The 23,985-nt window shown below is 45.8% G+C and overlaps 1 protein-coding gene across 1 annotated transcript in view; it reads right to left on the bottom strand.

Annotated features, from left to right (window-relative positions):
- The window catches only part of syngap1b (synaptic Ras GTPase activating protein 1b), a gene marked incomplete at both ends in the record, with an annotated part of 138,634 nt that overhangs the window by 3,413 nt on the left and 111,236 nt on the right, over positions 1 to 23,985 (bottom strand). The window contains 11 exons of the mRNA XM_080005857.1: positions 4,760 to 4,821; positions 7,473 to 7,545; positions 13,989 to 14,200; positions 14,424 to 14,597; positions 15,212 to 15,649; positions 15,907 to 16,491; positions 16,882 to 17,092; positions 17,425 to 17,621; positions 20,312 to 20,513; positions 20,942 to 21,178; positions 23,500 to 23,644. Of these exons, the coding sequence (XP_079861983.1) occupies positions 4,760 to 4,821; positions 7,473 to 7,545; positions 13,989 to 14,200; positions 14,424 to 14,597; positions 15,212 to 15,649; positions 15,907 to 16,491; positions 16,882 to 17,092; positions 17,425 to 17,621; positions 20,312 to 20,513; positions 20,942 to 21,178; positions 23,500 to 23,644 (2,536 nt within the window). The remainder of the gene's footprint in view (positions 1 to 4,759; positions 4,822 to 7,472; positions 7,546 to 13,988; positions 14,201 to 14,423; positions 14,598 to 15,211; positions 15,650 to 15,906; positions 16,492 to 16,881; positions 17,093 to 17,424; positions 17,622 to 20,311; positions 20,514 to 20,941; positions 21,179 to 23,499; positions 23,645 to 23,985) is intronic.

The following is a 23,985-nucleotide window of genomic DNA, read 5'->3' as shown; positions in this document are numbered from 1 at the left end:
TTGGGGAACAAAAAAAAAAGAAAAGAAAAAAAAGAAGAAGAATTGCGTCATCTCTCTCTGATTCGTCTTAGTGTTGCGTTTGACCTGCTCCCCCTCCCGCCGCCGCGGGGGAGGCCGATCGCTCGCCACGGAGCTCTCCATTCTGACTATCCCGCCGACGTGAGGCCGCGGACGCGGGCAGTAGGGAGGGAGGGTCTACGGTTTGGGGGGGGAAGGCGCCGCCGTCGCGGGAGACCCGCGAGGGGGAGACTCCGGGGCCCCGTTGGTCGCACGCTCCACCCGGTCCTCTGTCTTCACCTCCTACATCACCTCCTCCTCCCCCTCCACTGTCAGTTTTCAGACCGGAGTCTGCAGAACCCAGGGAGGAAAGCTGGTTTTCCTAGCGAGACAGAGAGAGAGGCAGGGAAGGGGGGAGGGGGAGAGGGGGGGGGGGTTGGAGGGAGGAGAGGATCGGGAGCAAGGAGAGAGGTGGTCGTAGGAGAAAGGCCATTCAGTGGACAATGAGGAGGGGGGTGGGTGGAGGGGTTTTCGGAGGAGGCGGCCATTGGAGGGCGGGGAGGTGACATGGCACGTGGAGGGTAACAAGTGGAAATGGTATTCGGGAGGTGGGGGGGGATTGGTTCCCGAGCCGACGCAATGAACACGGGCCAATCGGGAAGGTGCAATCGGCATGAGTCCATGAAGGAGAGAGCGGGAGGGCAGCAAAAGAAGAATGAAATGTGCTCGCGACAAGGGATTGGAGGTGCGACACGGATAAATTGAGAGGGAGAGAGAGAGAGAGAGAGAGAGAGAGAGAGAGAGAGAGAGAGAGAGAGAGTGACAAAATGAGTTAGGAAGTCGATGCGTGACACCAACGGCAATGGCAGCGTAGGAAAGAGGATCACAGAGACAGAAGGGATGGAAGGAGTTAAAACTCTTGAGGTGAAAAGATCCTGATCCTCTTGTGACCAGCGGCGAGGGGTTATTTTTATTTTTTATTTTTTTGTCGGCGACGAATGTCGGAAAAGGTCAGGGGGTGAGGTGAGTCGCTCTTCGCCAATGGGTACAAATCCTGTTCATAATCGTTAAGACTCTACGGGAATGCGCTCGTCGGGCCCGGCTGCAAACACCATCCTTTATAGATTACAGCAGGAGCTCTAAAAGTACATGGTCTCCAAAAACACAAAGCACACATCGCCTCAGCCTTACCAAACTATCAGCGTGCATAAAGGTTATAAGCAGCTAAGCGCTAAATTTACAAAGCACAGACCCATTTAAGAAGACGGTGGCCATTTTTCAACCCAGGAACCATTGAAACGTCGGATCTTTTCTAACCGTTCATGGCGCGACTTTGCTGGAGGCGAAATGGACCGCTCTGCTGCAGCTACTCGCTGTGCTTCAGTGCAGCCCCAGAGGCCAAAATGTTTAAGCCTAAATAAAAAAATAAAAAAATAAAATCCTTTTTGAAACCGGGTTTTTTCGGTGATTCTTCGCATCTTCCGCAGATCTCTGGAGACGAGAAACAGGAAGCTGTGTCGCTTCCTCGCGGCAGCCCACCGCCGCCAGAGTTACGATCTGCGGAAACTGCAAAGGGTTGTTCTGAATAAAATGTGACATCAATATTAAAATGTTTAAAATACCTACAAAGACACGCGGCTATAATGTGAGTTTCTCATTGTCGAAGGTGAGATTCTAACTGGTTTTAAAGCTGAAACATTTTGCCCCGTTGGACTGCAGCGAACCACAGGGAGGAGCCGAAGCAGAGCGGTAAGTTTCACAGTGCTAGAGTGCTCAGCGGGGTTGTGCCGTGAACGGCTCCAAATGTGGGGAACCAAGATTTTCAGTACGACCTGGGTTGAGAAGAAGCGAAACCATGCTTTCACGTCAAGTTGCAGACGGTGCCTTACGATAAACATCGCAAACAATGTCCGGTTCGCCAACCAAGATCGCCGATCCAGACTCATTGCAAACGCTCGGCAATGAGTTGCATCTGAAGGCAATGCATCGACGAATGCACTTGAGTTCTTGATTAGGGCACGGGGCCAAAGTTTGGTGTTGCCTTTTCTCTTACCTACGGTGGCGCAGAATAACACCAGCGCAAATATCGGTTTCATTTCAGTAACAAGTTTTAAACCAAGCCTCCACGCCCGGTCTGGCTCACTGTAGTCTGCGTTGAAGCAATGGGAAGAGAAAACAGTTGCATGACCGCACCTATAAACAACCATGAAGATCTCACGCCATATTTTCACATGTAAATGCTCCGGACAGAGTCGGTGTGCTCCACGGATGGACGATCAGAGAAAAAGCTGAAGTAAAATTGGGAACCATTTTGAAATACCTCTCAGGAAAAACAAACATCAGGGAATTATTCTGACTGTGAATCCCATTTTAATGCGCACACAAAAATGGGATCGAGTGCGGAACAAGGCGGGGTCGAGGGAGGGATCGGGGTTATCCGCGCCTAAGGAAGAGGTGACTACAATGACAAACAAAAAAACAAAAAAAACAAAAAAAAAAGGTGGAAAAAAACAAAACGACCCAAACATTTGATCTGAATCGGCGGTACCTTTTCTCTTCTCAATCAGAACCAAAAACGAACAAGAATCCACACCCGCTCGACGGAACCAGACTATCCACGGCTCGGCGCCGCCTCGGGCTCCGTTTGATATCCACGTGTCGTCCATTACACCTGGCTATCAAACGGCGAGGACACGCCCTTAAATGTGGACACGGGTGGAGTCTGTTAATCCTGTGCATCCTTTTAAACTTACCAAACACACGTCACTCGCGGCCTGAAATCTACGGCGGTGGTAACCTGGTGTGAGCGGTTACAGCGTGGTGCGAGGGTGTGTGTGTGTGTGTGTGTGTTTTTTTTTATATATATAACTAATGGAAGTCTGAACGTACTGAAAGATAGAGATGAGATGCAACACGTATTGGACTACTGGAATGTTGGGTCTGAGGTGGGAGACACATTTACGGGATCCTACAACACAGGCTTCTTACCTATCTCCTCCAATCTCGCTCAGTCTACAGCAAAGAGCTTTTTTAAAATTTTAATTATTATTATTTTTTTTTAAATCACATCTGGGTCTAAAATCGGTCGGAAAGCTCAAAATGTTTCACGTTAAATGGAATGATTACCTGGCCTAGAGAGGAAAAAAACAACAAGATACTTTTAAAGTGACATAGAAATAAATCAACACCGCACACAGGACGTACTTCTCCAGACACGGAATTGAGTTAAATAATATAAGACAAACACACACACATCGATTAACATTCACATGAATATAAATCAAACAAAATGGACACGAGACACAGGTAAACATTCACACATTTATCAGTATTACTCGGGGGAAGGACTGGGTCAGATACGGAGATTTCCAATAATTCCCGTTTTGTCATTTGAGAGTGGGTTCGGTGGCGAGGGTTTGATGGTTCGATGGCCGTGCGCGTCCGGGACGCTTTGCGAAAAGGAAGGGAAGCGCGTCGTTGAGGTGCGAGCACGATGTGCATCTCGGCTTTATAAGAGAATCCACACAATGCAAAGTCAATGACGATGGTGGAAAAAACGATTGGAATTTGAGTTTGTTGATTTATGACGATTCAACCCTCGAAAATCCACAAAGTTCCATTTTGTGCGTGATGTCTGAGAGCATTTTCAGTTTGATTCTATTTGGCAGAAAATTGTTTTTTTTGTTTTTTTTTTTGCTTTTCAACATTGTTGAACAACAGGGACAGGAATCCATTACTTAAATGGCATGGAAACTAAAACGTTGTTAGGATATTCCTCGTTCACTGATAATATAGAACACACTTGATATTAAAATGCATCGCGTTTTAAAGTTGTGCATGTCAGTTTATTGGCTATTTAACAAAATCAATATATTTTTGCTGGCAGCTGCTGACATCATTATGAGACGCTGCAAAGGCCAACACTTAACTACAGCTCATTGATTTATTTATTTGCATTACCCACTGCATTTTGCTTTAAATGTATTTACTGGTATGAGATTGGAATGTTTGTCCGTAAGTCTGACTTAAGTCTGACTTAAGTTTGGAGACGGGATTCCTTAGTTCTGGCTTTTTTCGGCCTTTACGGTACTTGAGCGTGTTTTCTCCAGTAACGGTACTTTATTGAGTAGAACTAAAATTCCGTACTTAAATGGTTTATTAATGAATTGTGTGTCTGTGTTATTTAAAAAAATGTAAACTCTTGTATATTCTCACTCGGGGTCATTTTCCTCATCACAACTTCTACTTTTACTGTCTGTGCAGTAGCAGCCTCTGTTGAACACAGTCGATGACAGACTCCGACATGATGCGTGCTTGAACACGTACCCATCAACTCTAACTTTGTCCAATTCTAGTCCAGACAATGAAAAGCGTTTCACGTTTTTAACTCACTCAGCCCGGTCAACTATTTAACTCATTTGAATTCATTTTAAAATCGAGGCAGAAAATGTCCCGTTTCGTATCATTTTTAATTCTCTGTGGCCGAATTTGATTTTTTTTGTGTGCTTGTGTGTGTGCCTGTGTGTGTGTGTGTGTGTTTTAGCCTGGACTTCGAAAGATTATAGACTGCGCAAGATAAGTAAAGGGAACCTGAAACGCCTCGATGGGGTGGGTATTTATTTATGTTTTTTTAACGTTTTTTGACACTGCAAACGGACAGGGACACGCACAGAGAGAACAGTCAGAGTGGAGAGAGGCGGCAGGCTATGGATGGACAGTGAGGGTTCCACTGAGATGCACAGTATGGCGGCTTGGTCTTTACCTGGTTACTCGGGGAGGGACTGGAGCGAGACGGGGCTGCACTAGGATGGACTGACGCCGTCCCTAAGAGAAATCACCGTATCTCATCAACACAGGAGGAGAGGAGGATCGGAGAACGACGGAGGGAGGAGGACAGCAAAGGAGACGGAGATAAGAGGTGGAAAGCGAGAGAGAGAGAGAGGGGGAGAGAGGGAGAGAGAGAGAGAGAGAGAGAGAGACGAGAGGAAAAGAGGGAGTTGGCATATGCACATCGGGGAAGTCAGAAGGGAAGAGAGGGTCAAGGACAAATATATGGACGACCAACAGACACAGAAACGACCACACTTGGACAGTTGGACAAACGGTGACTAACACTTAAAAAGGCTTACTAATACGCAAATATCGCGCACGCAGACACGTGCACACATATCGTCATCGGAAATCCGACGGAAACAGCCTGAGAGCGTCAGAGCAGCCTGCCATGCAGAGTGCCAGTCAGAGCGAATCATGCTGAGGGCATGAAAAGTAAAAACATGGCGTTAAGACATGCGTTCCAAAATTGCATCTCCGTCTTTGGGGAGCGGCACCCTGTTCCTGGTTTTTAGAAAAGTAAAGGAAGAAAGAAAGAAAGAAGACGGCTCACTGGAAACGCTGATTAACAACATGCATTGGACTACAAAGTCGACACGGACCTGGAAAAGAAGAGTAGGGGGCGAAGAATGGGCTTTACACAGAAACCGACACACACACACACACACACACGAACGCACGCACGCACGCACGCACGCACGCACGGATTTCAGTTTTGCTTATTACTGTAGAAACTTCACATATTTTTACATGATTACAGTAGCATGCAGTACTGTAGCTAAATGCTTGTTATATGCAGCAAATTAATAATATATCAACAATTAAATAATAAAAATAAAAATAAAATAATGCTATCTCATTTTTCTAGGAAGTTTAGTTTTAATTTACTATATAATGAAATGAAGGTTCTGTAATGAAGTTTAATCACCTGCCGCAACAAAACAGCCCACTTACTATAATATTTGACAGTGGAAGCGTGCATTCTTGTGACCATATCCTCACTGTTCCACTCTTATCTCAAGATAAAAGTCTTGATTATTATTTTCTTAAAGGTATTCCAGACAAAGTATTGGCGCCGGCACCGGCGCTCCCTGTCATGTGCTCCTGCCATTTTAATGATGTGCCTTCCTGGATGTTCCTTTCAGGGCTCCCTATCAGGAGGCTTTTTCTTGAAGAGCGCACGCTGGAGAATTCCCATCACACAGCGATGAAAGCTCACTGGGCTCCCGTTTCCAAATGAAGGCCTTTCCTTTTGCCGGCGTTCCAGTCGGAATATGTCAGTTAAACGCAAAGCACTGATGGGTACGGCAACATTTACCAGTAATTGCTGTGAGATTTATGCAGAGGTGGAAAGGGACTACATCACTGCTCTCATTACAGTACCTGAGTGTGTTTTCACCTGTAACGCTCCTTTATGGTGTTCGACTGAAATTCATTATGCTTTTCCTTGAGTGATTTTCTAACGAGGTGTCGTCGTGCATTATTTTTTAATTTTGGCAACAGTTCCAGAGTTAATATTTTAACATTAATCCCATCTCAAACCAACCCGAAGAACATTTTTAAAGGTTCCGGAGCCGATCAAGACCATGCATTTCATGTTGACCGTCGCTAGTGTGATGCTTATTAATTCGTGGTGTTTGTCCACGGTATTTGTGAAGTGTCAGCGCAAAAGGATGAACCCTCCCGTCAAAATAAATAAATAAATAAAACCAATTAAAACAAAAACAATGACTTGAGTAGTCTCATATGCTTATATCTTATATGCTCAAGTCATTTTCTTCATCACGGCTTCTACTTGTACCCAAGTAAATTATCCATGTAGTTGCAGTACTGCGACAGCAGTATGGACGGCAGGTATTCTTTCCACTTCTGCATATATGCGATCTAATATATTGTTGAATTATTGATACGCAATAACGTTTGACTGTCACATGTGCAAAATGTAATATCATTGAGGTGAAACTGATTCTTTAGAGCAGGTAATGCGGGGGGCTTCATTCCGCCACAAACACAAATGTTCATGTACGTACGCACACAACCACACACGCACATACACACACGCACACGCACACACATACACATCGGACACACACACACACACACACACAGACACACACAGACACACACACACACACACACACTATATTTACAGAATGACTCATGCTCTTAGTTGGGCTAGTTTAATTTGACAGGAGGAGAGCGGAAGTAAGATGTTGAGAGCCTGAAATGGAAAGCGGAAGGATCCGGACCTTGGCTGCTCAGTAACCCCGAGCGCAAGAACGGGCTCCATCACGTGAGCGGAGAGCGTTTGTTGTTTTTTTTTGTTGTTTTTTTTTCTTCGGCCTCGACCCCAGACATGCTCGGCCGAGTCGTGTGACCAAATAAACGAATGAATGAGCAAACAGAGCGGGACGGCAGGCCGCCGATGTGCCCCCCGAGTCAGGGTGCGTCAACAGACTCTTCTTCTGTCTCGCCAGCGGCACAAACCCAAACACGGGGGGGGCAGGGACCACGTATGACGGAAACAAACGATGAGAAAAAACCGGAACGGACGAACGAAAAGAGAGGGATAGAAAAGGAGGAGGGGAAGCACAGGCCACCGCCACGGGAACGTCGGCGAGAGAAGAAAATAAACATTAACAGACCTGGTCGGCGAACATCCGGGTTTTTTGCTCGATGACCGCGCCTCCCCTAATCTCATCCTCCACAGCCATCAATCTGGGGGAGAGAACGAGAGAGAGAGAGAGGGAGAGAGAGAGAGAGAGAGAGAGAGAGAGACAGGGAGAGACAGGGAGAGACAGGGGGAGAGGCAGAGAGAGACGGAGAGAGAGAGAGAGAGAGAGACAGGGAGAGACAGGGAGAGACAGGGGGAGAGGCAGAGAGAGACGGAGAGAGAGAGAGAGAGAGATTAACGTGGGATTAAGTTGACACCTTGCAGTTAGAGCCAGGTGCAGCATCCCGGTGGAACTGTCGCTCACAGCGGAACCCGCGTCACCCCGACACACACCGGTCGTCTTTTTCCGCACGAATGCGGCATCTGATCGCCGCCGGCCATCTTTATTCAATCAAACCCAACGTAGACGCTTGGCAGGAGCGACCCGGGGCGTCCTTATACCGAGGCACACAAAAGAGCCTAGATTATCTCCCCGTGGGATTCATCGTGATATCTCTGTCCAATTCTCGATTATTTATTTATTTATTTATTTATTTAAATCTATTTTTTTTTTTCCCCGCATGGCAATCACTGTAAAACCGTGGCCAAGTTGCGTCAGCGTTGTTGTTCGAGCTGGCCGACGAGATTAATGACAAATCACGGTTATCCCCAGGGAATCGCCGGACCGACGCGGGTCAGATCCCTGTGAAAACCGCTCCAAAGAATGTTCTTCCGGGTTCAAGCGAGCACATTGTAGTGTGTGTGTGTGTGTGTGTGTGTGTGTGTGTGTGTGTGTGTGTGTGTGTCTGTGTGTATGTGTGTGTGTGTGTGTGTGTGTGTGTGTGTGTGTCCTGTCTCTGGGTTTAATCTGCAAAAGGGGTTTCTCTCTAGATTTAATACTGTTGATTTAAAAGAGGGATGAAAAGGAGGGACTGGGCGTCTGATTTACACTACAGATATACCCACATTGGGAATTACCAGTACCTGAGGTTATCACCCAGAAGACCCCGTATACATTTTGGATTTACGGGCTTTCCAATAGACATCATGTGGAAGATGGATAGCTGCGGACAAGCTGAATGAATGAAATTATTATATGTATATATATATATATATATATATATATATATATATATACATACATACATACACACACGTATATATATATATATACGTATATATATATAAATATCAATTTCCCACTCTTGGGTTTGGGAATGCGAACAGAGAAAATATCAATGTATGGAGATTAAGCCAGTCAAATCAAATGGCTGAAGAGACGTTAACACATTGTTATGACGGCAGAGGTTAACATACCAATCAATCATTTTCTTGCCGCTGCCTTATTCAGGAATGATATCTTCACCGATGCTGCACATCAATAAATGAAGAAAATCCACAGATGGAGTTTCAAACATAAGTGTTTGGATGTTTTATTCCATAAATAATGTACAGTGTTGAGTTTCTTTACAAAAGAATAAAAGGGGAAAAAAAAAAATTAGAACCAAATAGAAACACTGACAGAAGTATTGGCAGGCTCTCAAAAACAATGGAATGTAACATGGGTAGAATACAGCATTGGGGTTGTTGACATGATTTAAAAGGCAGACAATGATTCATGTGGGTGACATGTTCCATTTATGCTTCAAGTAGTGCGGCTTGTGAGATAAAAAAAAAGGCGGGTATCTGTTCGTTCTATTGACGTCTCAGTATTATGCTACAGAGAAAGAAGGCAGAAGAGACAGGAGCACATGAGGTTCATGGAAAAACAGCAGAGGGTAATGCAACAGACCTGGATCAAACTGTACAGGTACTCGTATTGATATTTCCCATGGTTTTCCCCCCGACCTTGAAGGCAAAAAGTGGGAATTGGCCGAGCGCAGCACAGCAAGCGCCCACGTTCAGACCACGGGAAGGACGGGAACCTAAACCTTATTTCTCGATGATTGGGAGACAACCTGGGTGGTTAGCAACAGGATCTTTGAAATCGATCCAGTGTTGAGGGTATAGTTTTAATGACGCGATTGCCCCATTCAGCGGCAGCCATTTGATGCCTATCACTGAAGATACTATATTACTAATAGATTATTACTTTATTACTACTACTATAAAATAGTATCTCCAGTGAGGCAGTCAGCTGACTGGACGACACATTGATCTACAAATTGAGATTGAATGGGTGTTACTTGGAACCACTGTTTCACCCAGGTCTGTGCAACTCTAGACCATAAACCCTTGCAGTGTTCACTGTTGATGCTATGTCATCCATAGCGGGTGAGTCAGTCTGCAAAGTAAGTGCACTCTCATCAAGCCAAAACACTCGTCACCACATTATAGAGCACAGTACCGTAGAGAGTACAATCTATACAGCCTTTCAGCATGTGTTTGCTACACAAAAAGAGGCAGAAATACCCACAACAAAATATATTCCTGGAACAAAACCCCAAAAGTCATGTTTTGCCCTTTTCAATAGTAATAATATTTAAATCATACCATAACTGCATAAATTGTATTACTTCATTTAAAAAAACCTATATGGACCACCATGTCACAGGACATTACCAAAGATGAACTGTAGAGTAAAAATTTAAACCCAAGTATGAACAGCAAAATCATATGATATAGAACTCATATCGCTTTAATAAATAGTATCAACATCCATTCCAGTCTTTCAAATTAAGAGCAGATAAATTTCACAAACACCATATAGAGATGCCAAAACAAAAGTCAAAACTTAGAATGGGATGTGTTAAGTGAATGTGTTGCTGCTATTTCACTGTGGTGTTTCCCACCTTACAGTATTCAAGGTCACGGGTGTTAAAGGATGGGTTTGCTATTTTTCAACCCGGGTCCCATTAAAATGTTGGTTCCCATGATTTATAACTGTTCAGGGCAAATCCTCGCTGAACGCTTTGCTATTGAGACACTTACCACTCTGCTGCAGCTTCCCACTGTGTGTAAACGCAGTCCAGGAACTCTTTTGCAAAGAAAAAAGAGTCTAGAAACAGGAAGTTGAGTTGTTTGCCAATCGGCAAGTTACTGTAGCCAACATTATGTGACAGTATAGATTTCGAATGTTTTTATTTTTTTACATCTTAAATATTTGACCAACTTGACTTCATTTAATCCCAGTTAGAAGCTGCAGCAGAGTGGTCAGTTTCTCAACAGCAGAGCGTTCGGCGAGGTTGTGCCACGAAACAGTCATGAATGATGGAAACCAAAATTTAAAAAATGGTGAACCTATCCTTTCAGGACACACACACACACACACACACACACGCGTGCACGCACACACACGCACGCACGCACATGCACGCACACACACACACACACACACACACACACACACACACACACACACGTGTGAGTGTGTGAGTGTGTGTCCTTGCTGCTTGATTGTTACTATTGACGGCACCTGTAAAAAGATGTTATATTCAAGAAGTTTTGTGTTTCTGTATGCACACACTTTGCATTCTCCATCTTAATACTGAATGTGACGTCCACACAAGCAGAACACTTGAAAATAATGTCAATGCTTGTCACCTATTTCTATCCATTATTGCACATCTCTTACCAAACACGTTGGCTATTGCAAGGTTTACATAGTTACATGTTATGTTATTTTATATCATAATTTATTTCATTCATACAATAAACATTTATTTATAGATATATGTGTTTATTAGACTTCAGTACTTTATTATGGCTCTTACATTGACTTTATATAGCTATGAATAAAAGTAAAAAATATTTCATTTTCATGACATGACATTTGTTGATTTCCCCTTAAGAACCTCTGCTGTGAACTCAGCAGCTTGCCACCGCTAAACCAGTCTCACTGCCGGTTCACAGCAAACAGCCAAGGAAAGATAAATATATTTAATTTATACATTTTAAACGAGTAAACTGCAGTCAAAATACTCTGACAAACAGAAAATAGAAGAGATATAGCTATGCAGGGATTATTTCCCTAAATCAAATATATAAATACATGTTGGCTCAGGTAAGTGCTCAAGGTAACTAAGTGGTAGTTCCAGTGGGATTAATGTGCTGTGATCTAACTGACATTCGGCTTTGGTTTAAATCAGGGGTCGGCCGGATCCAAATCAGCGTCTGTCGTTCGGCAGCTTTTTGATCCGCTCTGATCTTTAAAAAAGCGAAGCGGCGTCCGCGGAATATCAAGGCTCCGTCTGAAAGAAAACACGTCCGGATCTGAAACGCTAAAAAAGTCAATTGTTGTGCTTCGGGAAAGTTTGGCCACGTACGTTTCTTTGAGTTGCTGTCCATGCGGCGACAGGATACCGACGGGGGGGGGGGGGGGGGGAAGCCTTTTTCAACCTTCACTGTCGAGCGAACAATCACGTGGAATCCGATTCGGCGTCCCGTCAGTATCGGCGTGACTTCAGAGCGTGCGAGACAATTTAACATGACACGAGGTCTTTAGTGAACAGAGGCTTTCTGATCATCCGACGTACTGTATATCTTAAGTCTGGGGGGGACACACCGAGGTACAGCTTCGGCTACATTTACGTAATTTTCAATACGGGTGCGGAAATTGGATTCTGACAGTTGGCAGTTGACAGCAAAATGGAATGCAGATTTGGAGAAAACTGTGGAATACTTGAAAAGCCTGCCCACTTTGTAGAGCATCCTGGCCCATCGTAATGTGACAAATTGGATTTGGGAACACAATTCCGTTTGGGCCCCTCCAGGCCTGTGAGTTAATTCGTCCCGTGGACCAAAAAGGTCACAGAAGCCATAACGATGATGATGATGATGATGACGATGATGAAGCCGAGAGCCTCTCTCTCTCTCCCACCAATCAGCCGTCTTGGATGAATTCACGCCTGAAGTTTTGTGCGCTATTCGGCGCACGCAGCCGCTTTCTTTTGTCCGTTTTGCTTTTTATTGTATATTGAATTGGTTGCAGTTCAGTGGGAGGTTCTCTCTCTCTCTCTCTCTCCCTCTCTCCCTCTCTCTCTCTATCGGGTCACACCTCAGTGGTGAGCTTAGAGAGCCGGCGGCAGCTCAGTTGAGGCAAAAGTTTATCCGCAGTCTCTGAGCGCATGGAAAAAAATAAAAAAAATTAAAAAGTCGCATCGGATCACTTTGACCATTCGTGGCGGAGCTACAGCGTTACCTCGGATTCTTCCGTGCTCAGGTGACGGGTGCTTGGTTAGACTTGTCGGAACAGTGCTACAAAAATCGCAGGCAATGGAACGGTCAATCCGTCTTGTGCTTTTAGGATTTAATCTCGTGTCAAGAGTCAGTCGTGGATCAAGCCACCCGGAAAAGGATGGATACGATCCGGACTCCGGCTAAAAAGCCACTTTTTTTTTTCTTCTGTTCTGTCTGTAGAAAACTGAGCGAGGGAGGCTCCTCCTCCCCGCCGAGGAGCGTAAACAGCACAAAGGATATAGAAAGGAGATCTAAGGGGCGTCATGTACAGCGTCTTTTGGGGCGTTTGAGGATGTCCCCCTCCCCATTAAAAGTCGGACCGGGACCCACTGTCTCTCTCTCTCTCTCTCTCTCTCTCTCTCTCTCTCTCTCTCACTGTCTTCATCCCATTTCTTCTTGCCTGGAGTGGATTAGAAGTGGCGACATTCTCTGTCACAGACATCAACCCTCCAAGCTGCAGAGGGCTGTCCCAGGACGAGGGCGGGGAAGGGCCCCCGACAGCACCACACAGCCAACGTTCATTCAGAGGTAAAATGTTTAGACGGCTCATCTCGAGATAATCAAAACTATCTGCTTTGCAAAGATGCAGTCGATATTTCCACTCTATCTATCCATGAACATTCATTTCAAGGCAGGGTCGATAAACTCGAGGGAAGCCGCAGCATCGCATTTTGACACGTGCCGCCCGTTAAATTGCGAGGCAGACGCTCTGATAACAGACTGCGGAGGAACCGGAGAGGGACCCGATGAAACCACGATGGCGGGTGCGCCACGAGAGTCTATAAGGGACTATAATGTCATGATAGTTTATTTTCTTTTAACCGCATTGATTTTTTTTCCAGTGTAAATTTCACGGGAAGAAGCCGGCCGTCTGGGGGGAAGGAAGATCGTGTATTGATCCCTTCCCTTCAATATGGCTTTTCATTAATTCCGTCTCCCAATACATTCCTTCCCTGAGTCTCCGGCGGTCCTGGTGCATCACCGCTCACGTGCGTTCAGGACCCGAGCGCTTAATGAAACCTATTACGCTCCCCGCCGGGAAACTTTCCATCAAAGACTTTAATGTTTCAAACTGTAATATACTGATTTTAAGGCGGTTAGCTTATCAAAATAATATTTTGCATATCAATGGCGAAGATCTCGCAATGATCTCGCATGAAAGACTTCACTTGCATGAAGATTTTGTGACGACGGCCGTTTTTGTTTTTTTTCTTATGGTAGAATGAACGTTGGGATGTGGGAAACGCTCATGCTTGCAAAGGATGACTATGACATGGCTCTGCTCTTTGTCCCCCCCCCCCCACTCCCAGCAACCACAACCTCCATTTACCTGTTAATTATCCCTTTAATTTGGGAGTCTTTCTCCACTTGCTGCTGCCTGAGCCTCCTCTCACTGTCATCCAGCCTGTTCTGGTACTGCAGGAGGATCTTACTGGTCTGCTGCTCCTGCGTGAGGAGCCTCCGCTCATACTCCTCCAGCTTCTTGTGGGACATCATCAGGCGCTCTTTCAGGGAGTGGATCTCCTCCTCGTACTCCCGCACCTGAAGTTGGAACAAGGGCGGACGGGGAGAGAGCGACGGGGAGAAAAAAAGAAAAGTCAGACATCAAAGTTTATTGGTACGAAAACCAGCCCGGCCAACAGTCCGCTGTCCACGCTTACTAACTGACTGACTATACGTTACCTTCCGTGGCGGCTGGTTTTAGCAGAAAAAAAACACGCAAGCAACATCTAAGGACTCACCAGCGCTCGGCCCGTGCACGTACCCTGTCCATGCGTGACTCATCCATGCTCTTAGAGTACTCCTTCAGTTTGAACTCTTCGCGGTCGATCCTGGAGCTCTCGATGTCGGCGGAGAGGTGGGGCATGTTGGAGACCCAGGCCACCGTCCGCTCATTCGCCGGGGTCGGGGGATTGAGGGTGGAAGGAGTTTGGGAACCCTGGGGGGGGGGGGGGACCAAGAGCGGGGAATCACAAGTGAGAATAGGGATTTTTAAGTCGATTTTTATTTGGCCGGGTCTTCATTGTGCATTTTTATGTAAAAGTGAGATCTGTGACATGCTGCTTCAAGATATTTATAGCAGCAATATTTTTTTATATTTTTATTTTTTTTCTCACTTGTCTGTGAGAAGTTATAGGCAAAAATAAACCAATAACCCAATAACCCATTACCGTAATATGTACATATATGATATGCTCAGAAAATTGACAGGATGACTACTGATCTACTACATTTTTGCCCCGAAATGTTGTCCGTATACCTAATCCATCCTAAAAAAAATCTATTTGAGTTATTATAAATATTAAGAAGAGGAAGTATCCCAGTGGCTGAAGGCAATTCATTGTACAGCATATCTATAATCTAAGTCTAGGATTGTTTTAGGCAGACCAACTTTATAAATTCAAGTCCTTAATCCTGACACATCTGGAAGCCGCGGAGCTGACATTTTGCCAAGGCGCTCACCGATAAGAGGAAGCTTTGGATACAGCACAGTGACAGAAAAGAGACAGATAGAGGTTAGAAGATAATGAGCTCAGACTGAGCGAGTCCTACCTGTTTGGTCATGGTGGGTTTCAGCAGGTGCTGCTGTGCTTGCTGCTGTTGCTGTGGCGACTGCTGAGTGCTCTGATTGGTGGTTCCCTGCGGACTCTGGTTCTCCCTGACGGAGCTCTGCTGGTGGGGCAGGCCCGGTGCCGTGTTGTCCTTGACGGACAGCTGCCGGGACCCTCCCTGCTGCCTGCCTCCATAGCCGGACTCCGGCGACTGGAGGAGATTCCCGCTCTGGGGCCGCGTTTTGGCGGGGGCCACGGGCGCCGCGGCCGAGCTGACAGACAGCTGATGGGAGGTCTGTGATTTGACGCGTTGGCTGGGAGGAGGGGCGACGGAACTCTGGCGCACAGGCTGGACCGTGGAAGGGGGCGTGGCCAGCGAGGAGTGGGAGGTCCCTGTCTGGGAAGTCATGCCCATCATCTGCTGCTGCTGGAGGTTATCCTTAAACAGAAAATAGGTCAACGCTACATTTCCCTTGTTCACTTTAAAACACAAAGCCTCAACCTTGCGGTTGATCTTTGGGTTCAGGTTATTACAAGCATTTTACCACCAAAGTAAAGAGGAAAAAGAACAACAACAACAGAAAAATTTGATGAAACTTAGTTTATCGAATGGAGAGGCAATGGGTGGTTTTCCTCGCAGTGTGTTGCGCTGCCAGAAAGCTGAATGCCATAGGAACATGACGACCATGCACGTACCTGCACATGCATCGACATCTGCCTCCGTGCGTAGTCTGCCCTGGTGTAGTCATCGCTGTAGCTGTGGGAGTGGATGATGCTGGGTTGGCCCAGGTGCCCGTCCCTGGTCCTGAGAGTGGACAGGTCCTCGCTGCGGGAGAACCCCCCGTGGGCGAATTGGGGGATGTAGGCCTGGTGGGAGGGCTCGGGATCCGGGGCCAGCAGCAGAGGCGGCGGGGGCTGGGCCCGGCTGTGCTGGTGGTGGAGCTGCTGCTGCTGGGGCCCGTCGGCAGTGGCCAGGTGAAAAAGGGGGTTCTGGAAGGAAAGCGGGTAGCGCATGGCGGCGGCCTGCTGTTGCTGCTGCTGGGACAGCGAGTCGGTGGTGGCCCCAATCTGGCTCAGCCGGAGGCCGCCAGACATGCTGGAGCCGCCAGAGCCAGCCGACAGACGCCCACCGGCCCGCAGCTGGCTGCTCAGGCCTGAGCCCAGGCCGCCACCGCCCCCGCTGCTCAGCCCTCCGAAGCTGCCCATGCCGGCGATGGAGGCCTGGGAGGAGTTGAGCATGTCCACCGACTGCAGGTTAGACACGCTGTTCATTCGGGTATCCTGGAGGTCCATCATAGATACGCTTTTATTGACACTGAGCAGCTAGGTAATTAGGGATATAAAAGGCTAACGTGCCCTCTTTTATTTCGTCATGTTACGTGGCCACGGATGACATGGGTGAGGGTGACGGGGTGTTTTTACCTAGAGGCCTGGATATCGCAACGCCTCAAAGTATTTCCCGGGAAATACTGTACTGCTTGATGAGTTGTGTGACGGAATTTGTGGAAAAAAAAGCAGATGTCATGATATTCTACTGCCTCATGTCATTTGATAGCGAATAACGAATGCCACCATGCAGGTCATGTGAACCGAGAAAAAACTGTGAACCAGCGAGAAAACGAACCTACGGGATGGGATGGCGCTTCCCCCGCTCGATGTACAGAGACTCACCTTGGGGTCCGGCTCGGTGATGTCCGAGCTGCTTGTGCAGTAGGCCGGGCTGGATCGGGCCAGGGGAGGGCGGGTCACGTAGAAAACATCTTTGGAGGAGGCCCTGTGGGGGTGGTCACGTTCCTGGAAACTCATCTGGGCGCGGGAGGGCATGACCCCTCCACTGGACACTCCAGAGGTAGGGGAAGGCAAGCGAGTGATATCTATAGAGCTGGAGAATTGCAGTGTGTTAGGATTGGAAAAGAAAAGGGAGTGTACTATAATATGTACTACAGTAGTACATAGTATAGTCTACTGTACTATAGAAGTCCAGTTAACACTGGAGGGTTATCTGCCCAATAAAATATGCTTTATTATTCTCATTATTATTTGTAGTAGTAGTAGTAGCAGTGGTGGTAGTAGCAGTAGTATTAAAATTAGTAGTAGTAATGGTAGAGGTATTCGTAGTTGTTGTAGTAGTAGCAGGCCTTGTAGTGGTAGAAGGAGTAGTAGTGGTAGTAGTATTAGTGTCGTGATGGTAGGTTTTAGTTGTAGTACTCTTACCTGTTGAGATCCCTCATCATGAGGTTCTGGAACTCAGAGGAGACGCCCCGGTTGAAGCTTGGTCGTGACAGCAGCCGCTCAGACTGTCGCTCCTGCACGGCCTGGTGGCTGGGCTGGCGCTGCAGGTGGGGGTTACGCAGCGCCATGCTGATGTCATTCAGGAGGCGAGGCAACGGGCCCAGCTTGATGATGGCATCCTGTATTCATATAGGAACAAAAATACAAACAGAGTGAAATATTTATCCGAGAGAAATCGATACAACATATATTTGAATTAAAACAGTACAACCAAGAGTTAACGTCGATCCTGCTTAATGGGGGTAATATAGTGGATGCTGGCGATTCAGTCCAATCTTCATCATCCCGTTACATTTACAGCTAGAGTTTAAAGTAGTTTAAAATAGCAAAATAATGAATATAACAAATCACAGCATTCACTCAACAGGAACAACAGCAGGATAGATAAGAAGGGAAGAGATAAAACCCCGATCCAGGGGTTGCCAACATTTTTCCCTTGAAGACAAATCAAACCTGATTCAATCAGAGACCCCCCCGTATTTAAAAGACCTAATACTTTTTTTTCATGCATTTATGTAGCTGTACGAGGTTATTTTTGCCTGAAGTGGTTCTATTTTCATGGTAGAGAGCAAGGTTTTTGTGACACACAATACTTTAGAACGTCCTTCAAGAGGTGCCAGGGGATCACAATTAAAATGATTAATAGTTACTTCACCATTATTTCATTTACTCAACGCTAGCACCATTAGAGAATGTACTGTACAATAATGATTGATGATACTTTCGCTTTTATCTATATAGACATCTCTCTCTCTCTCTCTCTCTCTCTCTCTCTCTCTCTCTATATATATATATATATATACAGTATATATATATATATCTCAGCCACAAAATTAAAACCACTATCAGGTGCGGTTAACATTGCTCATCTGGTTCCAATGGCACCTATCAAGGGGTGGGATATATTAGGCAGCAAGTGAACAGTCAGTTGGAAGCAGGAAAAATGGTCAAGCGTAAGGATCTGAGCCACTTTGACAAGGAGCACATTGTGATGCTAGACGACTGGGTCAGAGCATCTCCAAAACAACAGGTCTTGTGGGGTGTTCCCGGTATGCAGTGGTTACTACCTACCAAAAGTGGTACAAGGAAGGACAACGGGGGAACCGGTGACAGGGTCATGGACGCCCAAGACTGATTGATGCGCATGGGGAGTAAAGTCTAGCCCGTCTGGTCCGATCCCACATATGGGCTTCTGTAGCACAAACTGGTGAAACAGTTAATGTTGCTATGATAGAAAGGTGTCAGAACACACAGTGCATCACAGCTTGATGTGTATGGGGCTGTGTAGCAGCAGACTGGTCAGAGTGTCCATGCTGACCCCTGTCCACCTCTGAAAGCACCTACAATGGACAAGTGAGCATCAGAACTGGACCATGGAGAAGAAGGTGAAGAAGGTGGCCTGGTCTGATGAATCATGTTTTCTTTTACATCATGTTGATGGTCGGGTGCATGTGCATTGTTTACCTGGGGAAGAGATGGCACCAGGATGTACTATGGGAAGAAAACAAGCCCGCGGAGGCAGTGTGATGCTCTGGGCAATGTTTTGCTGGGAAACCTTGTGTCCTGGCATTCACGTGGATGTTAATCTGACACATTCAGTACCACCGACATAAACATTGTTGCAGACCAAGTACAACCTTCATGGCAAGAGTATTTTCTGATGGCAGTGGCCTCTTTCAGCAGGATAATGTCCCCTGACACACTGCAAAAATTGTTCAGGAATGGTTTGAGGAACATGACAAAGAGTTCAAGGTCTTGACTTGGCCTCCTAATTCCCAACAATCTCAATCCAATCGAGCATCTGTGGGATGTGCTGGAACAACAAGCCTGATCTATGGAGACCCCACCTCGCAACTTATACCCCTTTCCCACTGCAACAAAAACCCTGTAACACCTGCTAACATCTGGCATTTGTCATAAGTGGGAAAGGTTGCACCCGGGTTTCTGTCCCAGGACAAATGACCCTGCAATAGACACAGGTTTTTATCGGCTCCAGCTCTGATCGGCTCTGATGGAAACTTAACACCCGGGTCGACACACTAATTTTCGCACCTTTAATGTGGCGATGCAATGCGCGTTGAAGTTACAGACGTTGGCATGTATATAGACAGAAATATCTGCGTATCAATCAATCATTTCATATCTGATTTAGAATCCAAAATCAAAATCAGAATCATTTTGGGATCATGAAATGCTTGGAGTGTGGAGATCGCTCCGTGGGGACCACAGTGGACAACCCTCACGCTCCCAAGCCGGTCCCAGAACCAGAGGAGCATCTCCACTCCCTGCTGCTAAAGGACTGGTGCCCATTGACACTCTATAATGCTTCTCCTGTTTTTTTTTCCCCAGCCACACTGGAACCATGACACGGCCCTTTTCCGGTGCGTTCGTGACATCGAACGTGACACAGCAGAAAAAAAAAGAACGGCATACCTGATGATGGGAAAGGTGTCAATAGCCTATTTTTAGCGGGTTTGGTCGGGTTTAAAAAACCCCCGGTATACCCCGCTAATTTTGGTGCAACAAAGGTCTTATAGGACTCAAAGGATCTGCTGCTAACGTCTTGGTGCAAGATACCACAGGACACCTACAGAGGTCTTGTAGAGTCCCTATCTCAACGGGTCTGAGCTGATCTTATCAAATGGGGTCTGTGACATTTGGGGATCTTTGACATGAAAAAGGTGAGTATAACTGTATTACATTTCTTTTAAACCATATTTTACTATTTGGAAAACATACGCCTTGAATTGTCCAAGGCCTCGTGACCATCCCGGGGCATTGCTGCCCAAGCGGGCGCGGTCCATCCTACCTTACTGAGCTGAGCCATGACCTCCCACAGCAGGCTGTGCAGGATGGACAACTCCCTGCCCAGGTCGATGTAGCCCTCAAAGCCCCCCGCGTTGCTGACGCTGTCCAGGTTGGAGATCTCATAGAGGAACTGCTGCATGGAGCCCCACTCCATCTCCAGAAACTCATTCATGAAGCACATGTACTCCTCTTTACTGCCAAACCTGCAGGGGAAGGAGGAAAGGGAGGAAGAAAGGGATGGGGGGGGGTGAGAAAAGGAAGGATAGAGTGACAGAAGGATATAAGAAAGGAGGGAAGGAAGAAAAGGATTAAGTTGAGGGAAAAGGGGAAAAAAACAGCAAGAAACCATTATAATATAAAGAAATTATATAAAAAATAAAACAAATTAATAGATGTCAGCATTCAATTTCAAAATAATAATTTGAAGATTAATCTTTTTTTTTTTTTTTACAGTTATACTGTTCTCAGTTTGTTTGAATTCAAATTTTGACCGGCAAATAAATGTGACTTAAATATATTTACTTTTAAAACGAAAAACAAAATCAGAATGACCATGAAAACCATTATTACGGCAATAACGCCACAAGGTCACAGAACAAAAATCGCGAGAGCTTCGGGGGGGGGGACGGACTTGGAGAAGTTGGCCAGGTTCTGCACCACTTTGGCGATGAGGGTGAGGGTGCGGGACGTCTGCTCGTCGGGATACTCCTGCGTGAGGTTGAAGAGGGAGGGCGACATGACGGCGGGACACAGGAAGCGCAGGAACAGCGAGCCGCTGATGAGCCGGTCGGCGATGTCCTCCCGCCCGCGCTCGGCACAGCGCACCCGCCACGAGGCGAACACCTCCTTCAGCTCCCGAGGGAACACGCTGCAGGGGAACACAAGGTTTCTATAGGCGGTACCGGGATTCAGGGCCTCTTGTTCTGAATGGGGCGTCCCACCACCACCGCCGCCACCACCACGTATATATGCAAACATTTTTGGTGGATCTTCTGGTTATAAAAAAAAAAATACATATATATATATATATAACTCACTCATTGGGGCTGTTTGGAAAGTAAAACTTAAATTGAAGACTTCTTTAAGTGTCACCTTTTTACCTCATTGCATATATTCCGCACAGAAAATATATTGTTTTACTCAGCTCTTTATATACATTTATATTTTTATTTTGTATCTGAAATGTATATATTATATTTGCATACCCTCTTTTTTAATAATCTGTTAATTAAAAAAAAAAATCTACAGCGTTGTGGCTGGCTCTATTCATAGCCGGAAATATCTGCTTCCACCCTGTTTTCTTGTGCTTTCGACGATAAAAAAAACCATTGAAACGTGAACTCTAGTTAGCCCAAATATATCAAGACAAGAGTTTCTACCCCAGAAAGCAAGCCCTATGCCTGTTTTGGTGAGGTTTCTGTCAGGACGCCTTTCCTAAGTACAAAGTCAGAGCGAGAAATCAAACTCGCCAAAAATAACAACTTTTTAAGACCTCCACACACATCCTTACAAACGACACTCTGCGTACAGTCAGTTATTTTTGCACGCGCTTCTTCAGACTCCACTTAAAGGTGCAGTGTGTGGAATTTACGGAACAGACTTTGCAGAAATGTAATATAATATTCATAAGTAGGTTTTAATTGGTGTATAATCCCATGACAACAAGAATGGTTTTGTTTTTGTCATCTTAGAATGAGCTGTTTTTATCTACATAGGGAGCGGGTACGTTTCACGAAGGCTGCCATGTTGCACCGCCATGTTGCACCGCCATGTTTCTACAGTAGCCCAGAAATGACAATCCAAACTCCGGCCCTAGAGAGGGCCTTTTGCGTTTTCTTTTGCGGCCACCGTGTATTCCACGGAGGCCGCCATGTTGCACAGCCATGGAGAGGGGTATTCGGTTGGTTGTGAACCGCAACCACTAGATGCCACTAAATTCTACACACTGCACCTTTAGGACAATGAGGGGCAAATTCAGGAAAGGATTGTGCAACTCTTGCAACTAACTGTGTAATTGTGAACCGGTGCAAATAACAGAAAAGGCAAGCCTCTAATTCTCAAAGCACTCAGAGCAGTTATCAAACTGCACCCCTAACTGTGCTGCCACGCCAATAGCCCCCTTCTATGCAAATGAGCCCCGTTGCAAAAAATGTCCAATTCACAAACACCAAATAGCACTAATAGCCACACGCCGTGAGAGTGAAAATATTACCATCTGCAGATGGTAATATTTTACCTTTACCAATAATTACTGGTGCAATTGAAGGGCATTGATTACCAGTTATCTGAAAATAATTTTTTCACATTATTATTGTAATTATTATTACATTATATTATTACAATAATTATTTACTTAACTACTTATAATAATAAAAATAATAATTTATTGTACAGTAAATGGGTTACAAACATTGACAATCCGGTCCAATAATTCTTATTAAACTCCGAAAAACGACTGAAAGATATAGGGCATAGCGATAAAGTGGTGAAAATTGGCATTGACCCATAGCCTCCGTCTGACACTCCTGCACCTTCCTAAAGCCTCAGGACCACGGACGGCTCCGCCCAAACCCAGTTTTTTTTTTTTGTTTGTTTGTTTTATTGGAGAATGAAAGAAAGAGGTTAAAAATAAGGTTATTATATATGTAAGAGTTTTAGGGATACGCAAAAAATAAATACCCCGGTGTTTCGAGAATAACCTCAGAATTTCGACTCCATTACACATTTGGATACGGGTGGGGGGGCATTGAAACGCTATATTACACATTTGAGCTTTCCCCGTTCTCCGTTTTCCAAACAAAAGAATACAAATAGCGTGTTTTTATTTTAGATTGATTTGTTTTCCGACGTTTCCTCATTCAACGAAACTAAAAAAGCGCCGTGCGTCCGGTGATTGTTCATTGTTCTCCATCTCTCTGCCCTTGTCCTGTCGACTGTGTTCTTGGTGTAAAGCCAGCATTTATACTTTGCCACATGGATAATCACGCTTAGACGCAAAATAAGGGCAAATTGCAGGACAAGACTTAACGGCCGCGTTTGCACCTATCATTAGCGCAAATTTCTTTCGTGAACCGGACGCTGAGACGGCGCAGATTGCGGGCGCAATCGACCCTCACGGTGCTATTAGCGGCCACAATCCATTCTTTGTGAATTCGACCCCCCAGGTCTTGAAGAACACCAGCTTCTCACCAGTGGGAGTTGACGATCTTGCACAGCGCCAACTCGCAGCACATGCGCAGGTTCGCTTGGTGGTCTGCCAGCACCGAGGGCGGGGTTCTCATGGGGTCCACCTCGCAGTTCTCCTCGGACTCGTACAAGGCTCGTATGAACTCCCCTGAAAAGCACGTTGCATTCCGCTCGTAAGGGCAGCACAGCTCTGGGTCGCGTTTACTGTCTGAGAGAGAGTTCTGCCGTTTCACGACAAGAACATGTGATAACGGTCGGTGATGGGGTTTTTTCGAGAGGGTTCTCATATTTTCTCGTGCACTCATGTTCATGCTGTGCTACACGTTTTTTTTTCTTTTTTACCAGGTCAACCAACGTATGCAGAGCCCTTGTTGGTGTAATGAACAATCATCCCAAATTCATCAAATGGAGTCTAATCAAATCTAAATTTAGAATCTTTCACAAATTTCAACTCAAATGAAATTGGAGGATTGCGGTACTTCGACAGGA

This window comes from Zeus faber, assembly GCF_960531495.2.
Source record: "Zeus faber genome assembly, chromosome: 8".
In the NCBI taxonomy this organism is placed as follows: domain Eukaryota; kingdom Metazoa; phylum Chordata; class Actinopteri; order Zeiformes; family Zeidae; genus Zeus; species Zeus faber.
This window is presented reverse-complemented; position numbering and strand designations above follow the sequence as displayed.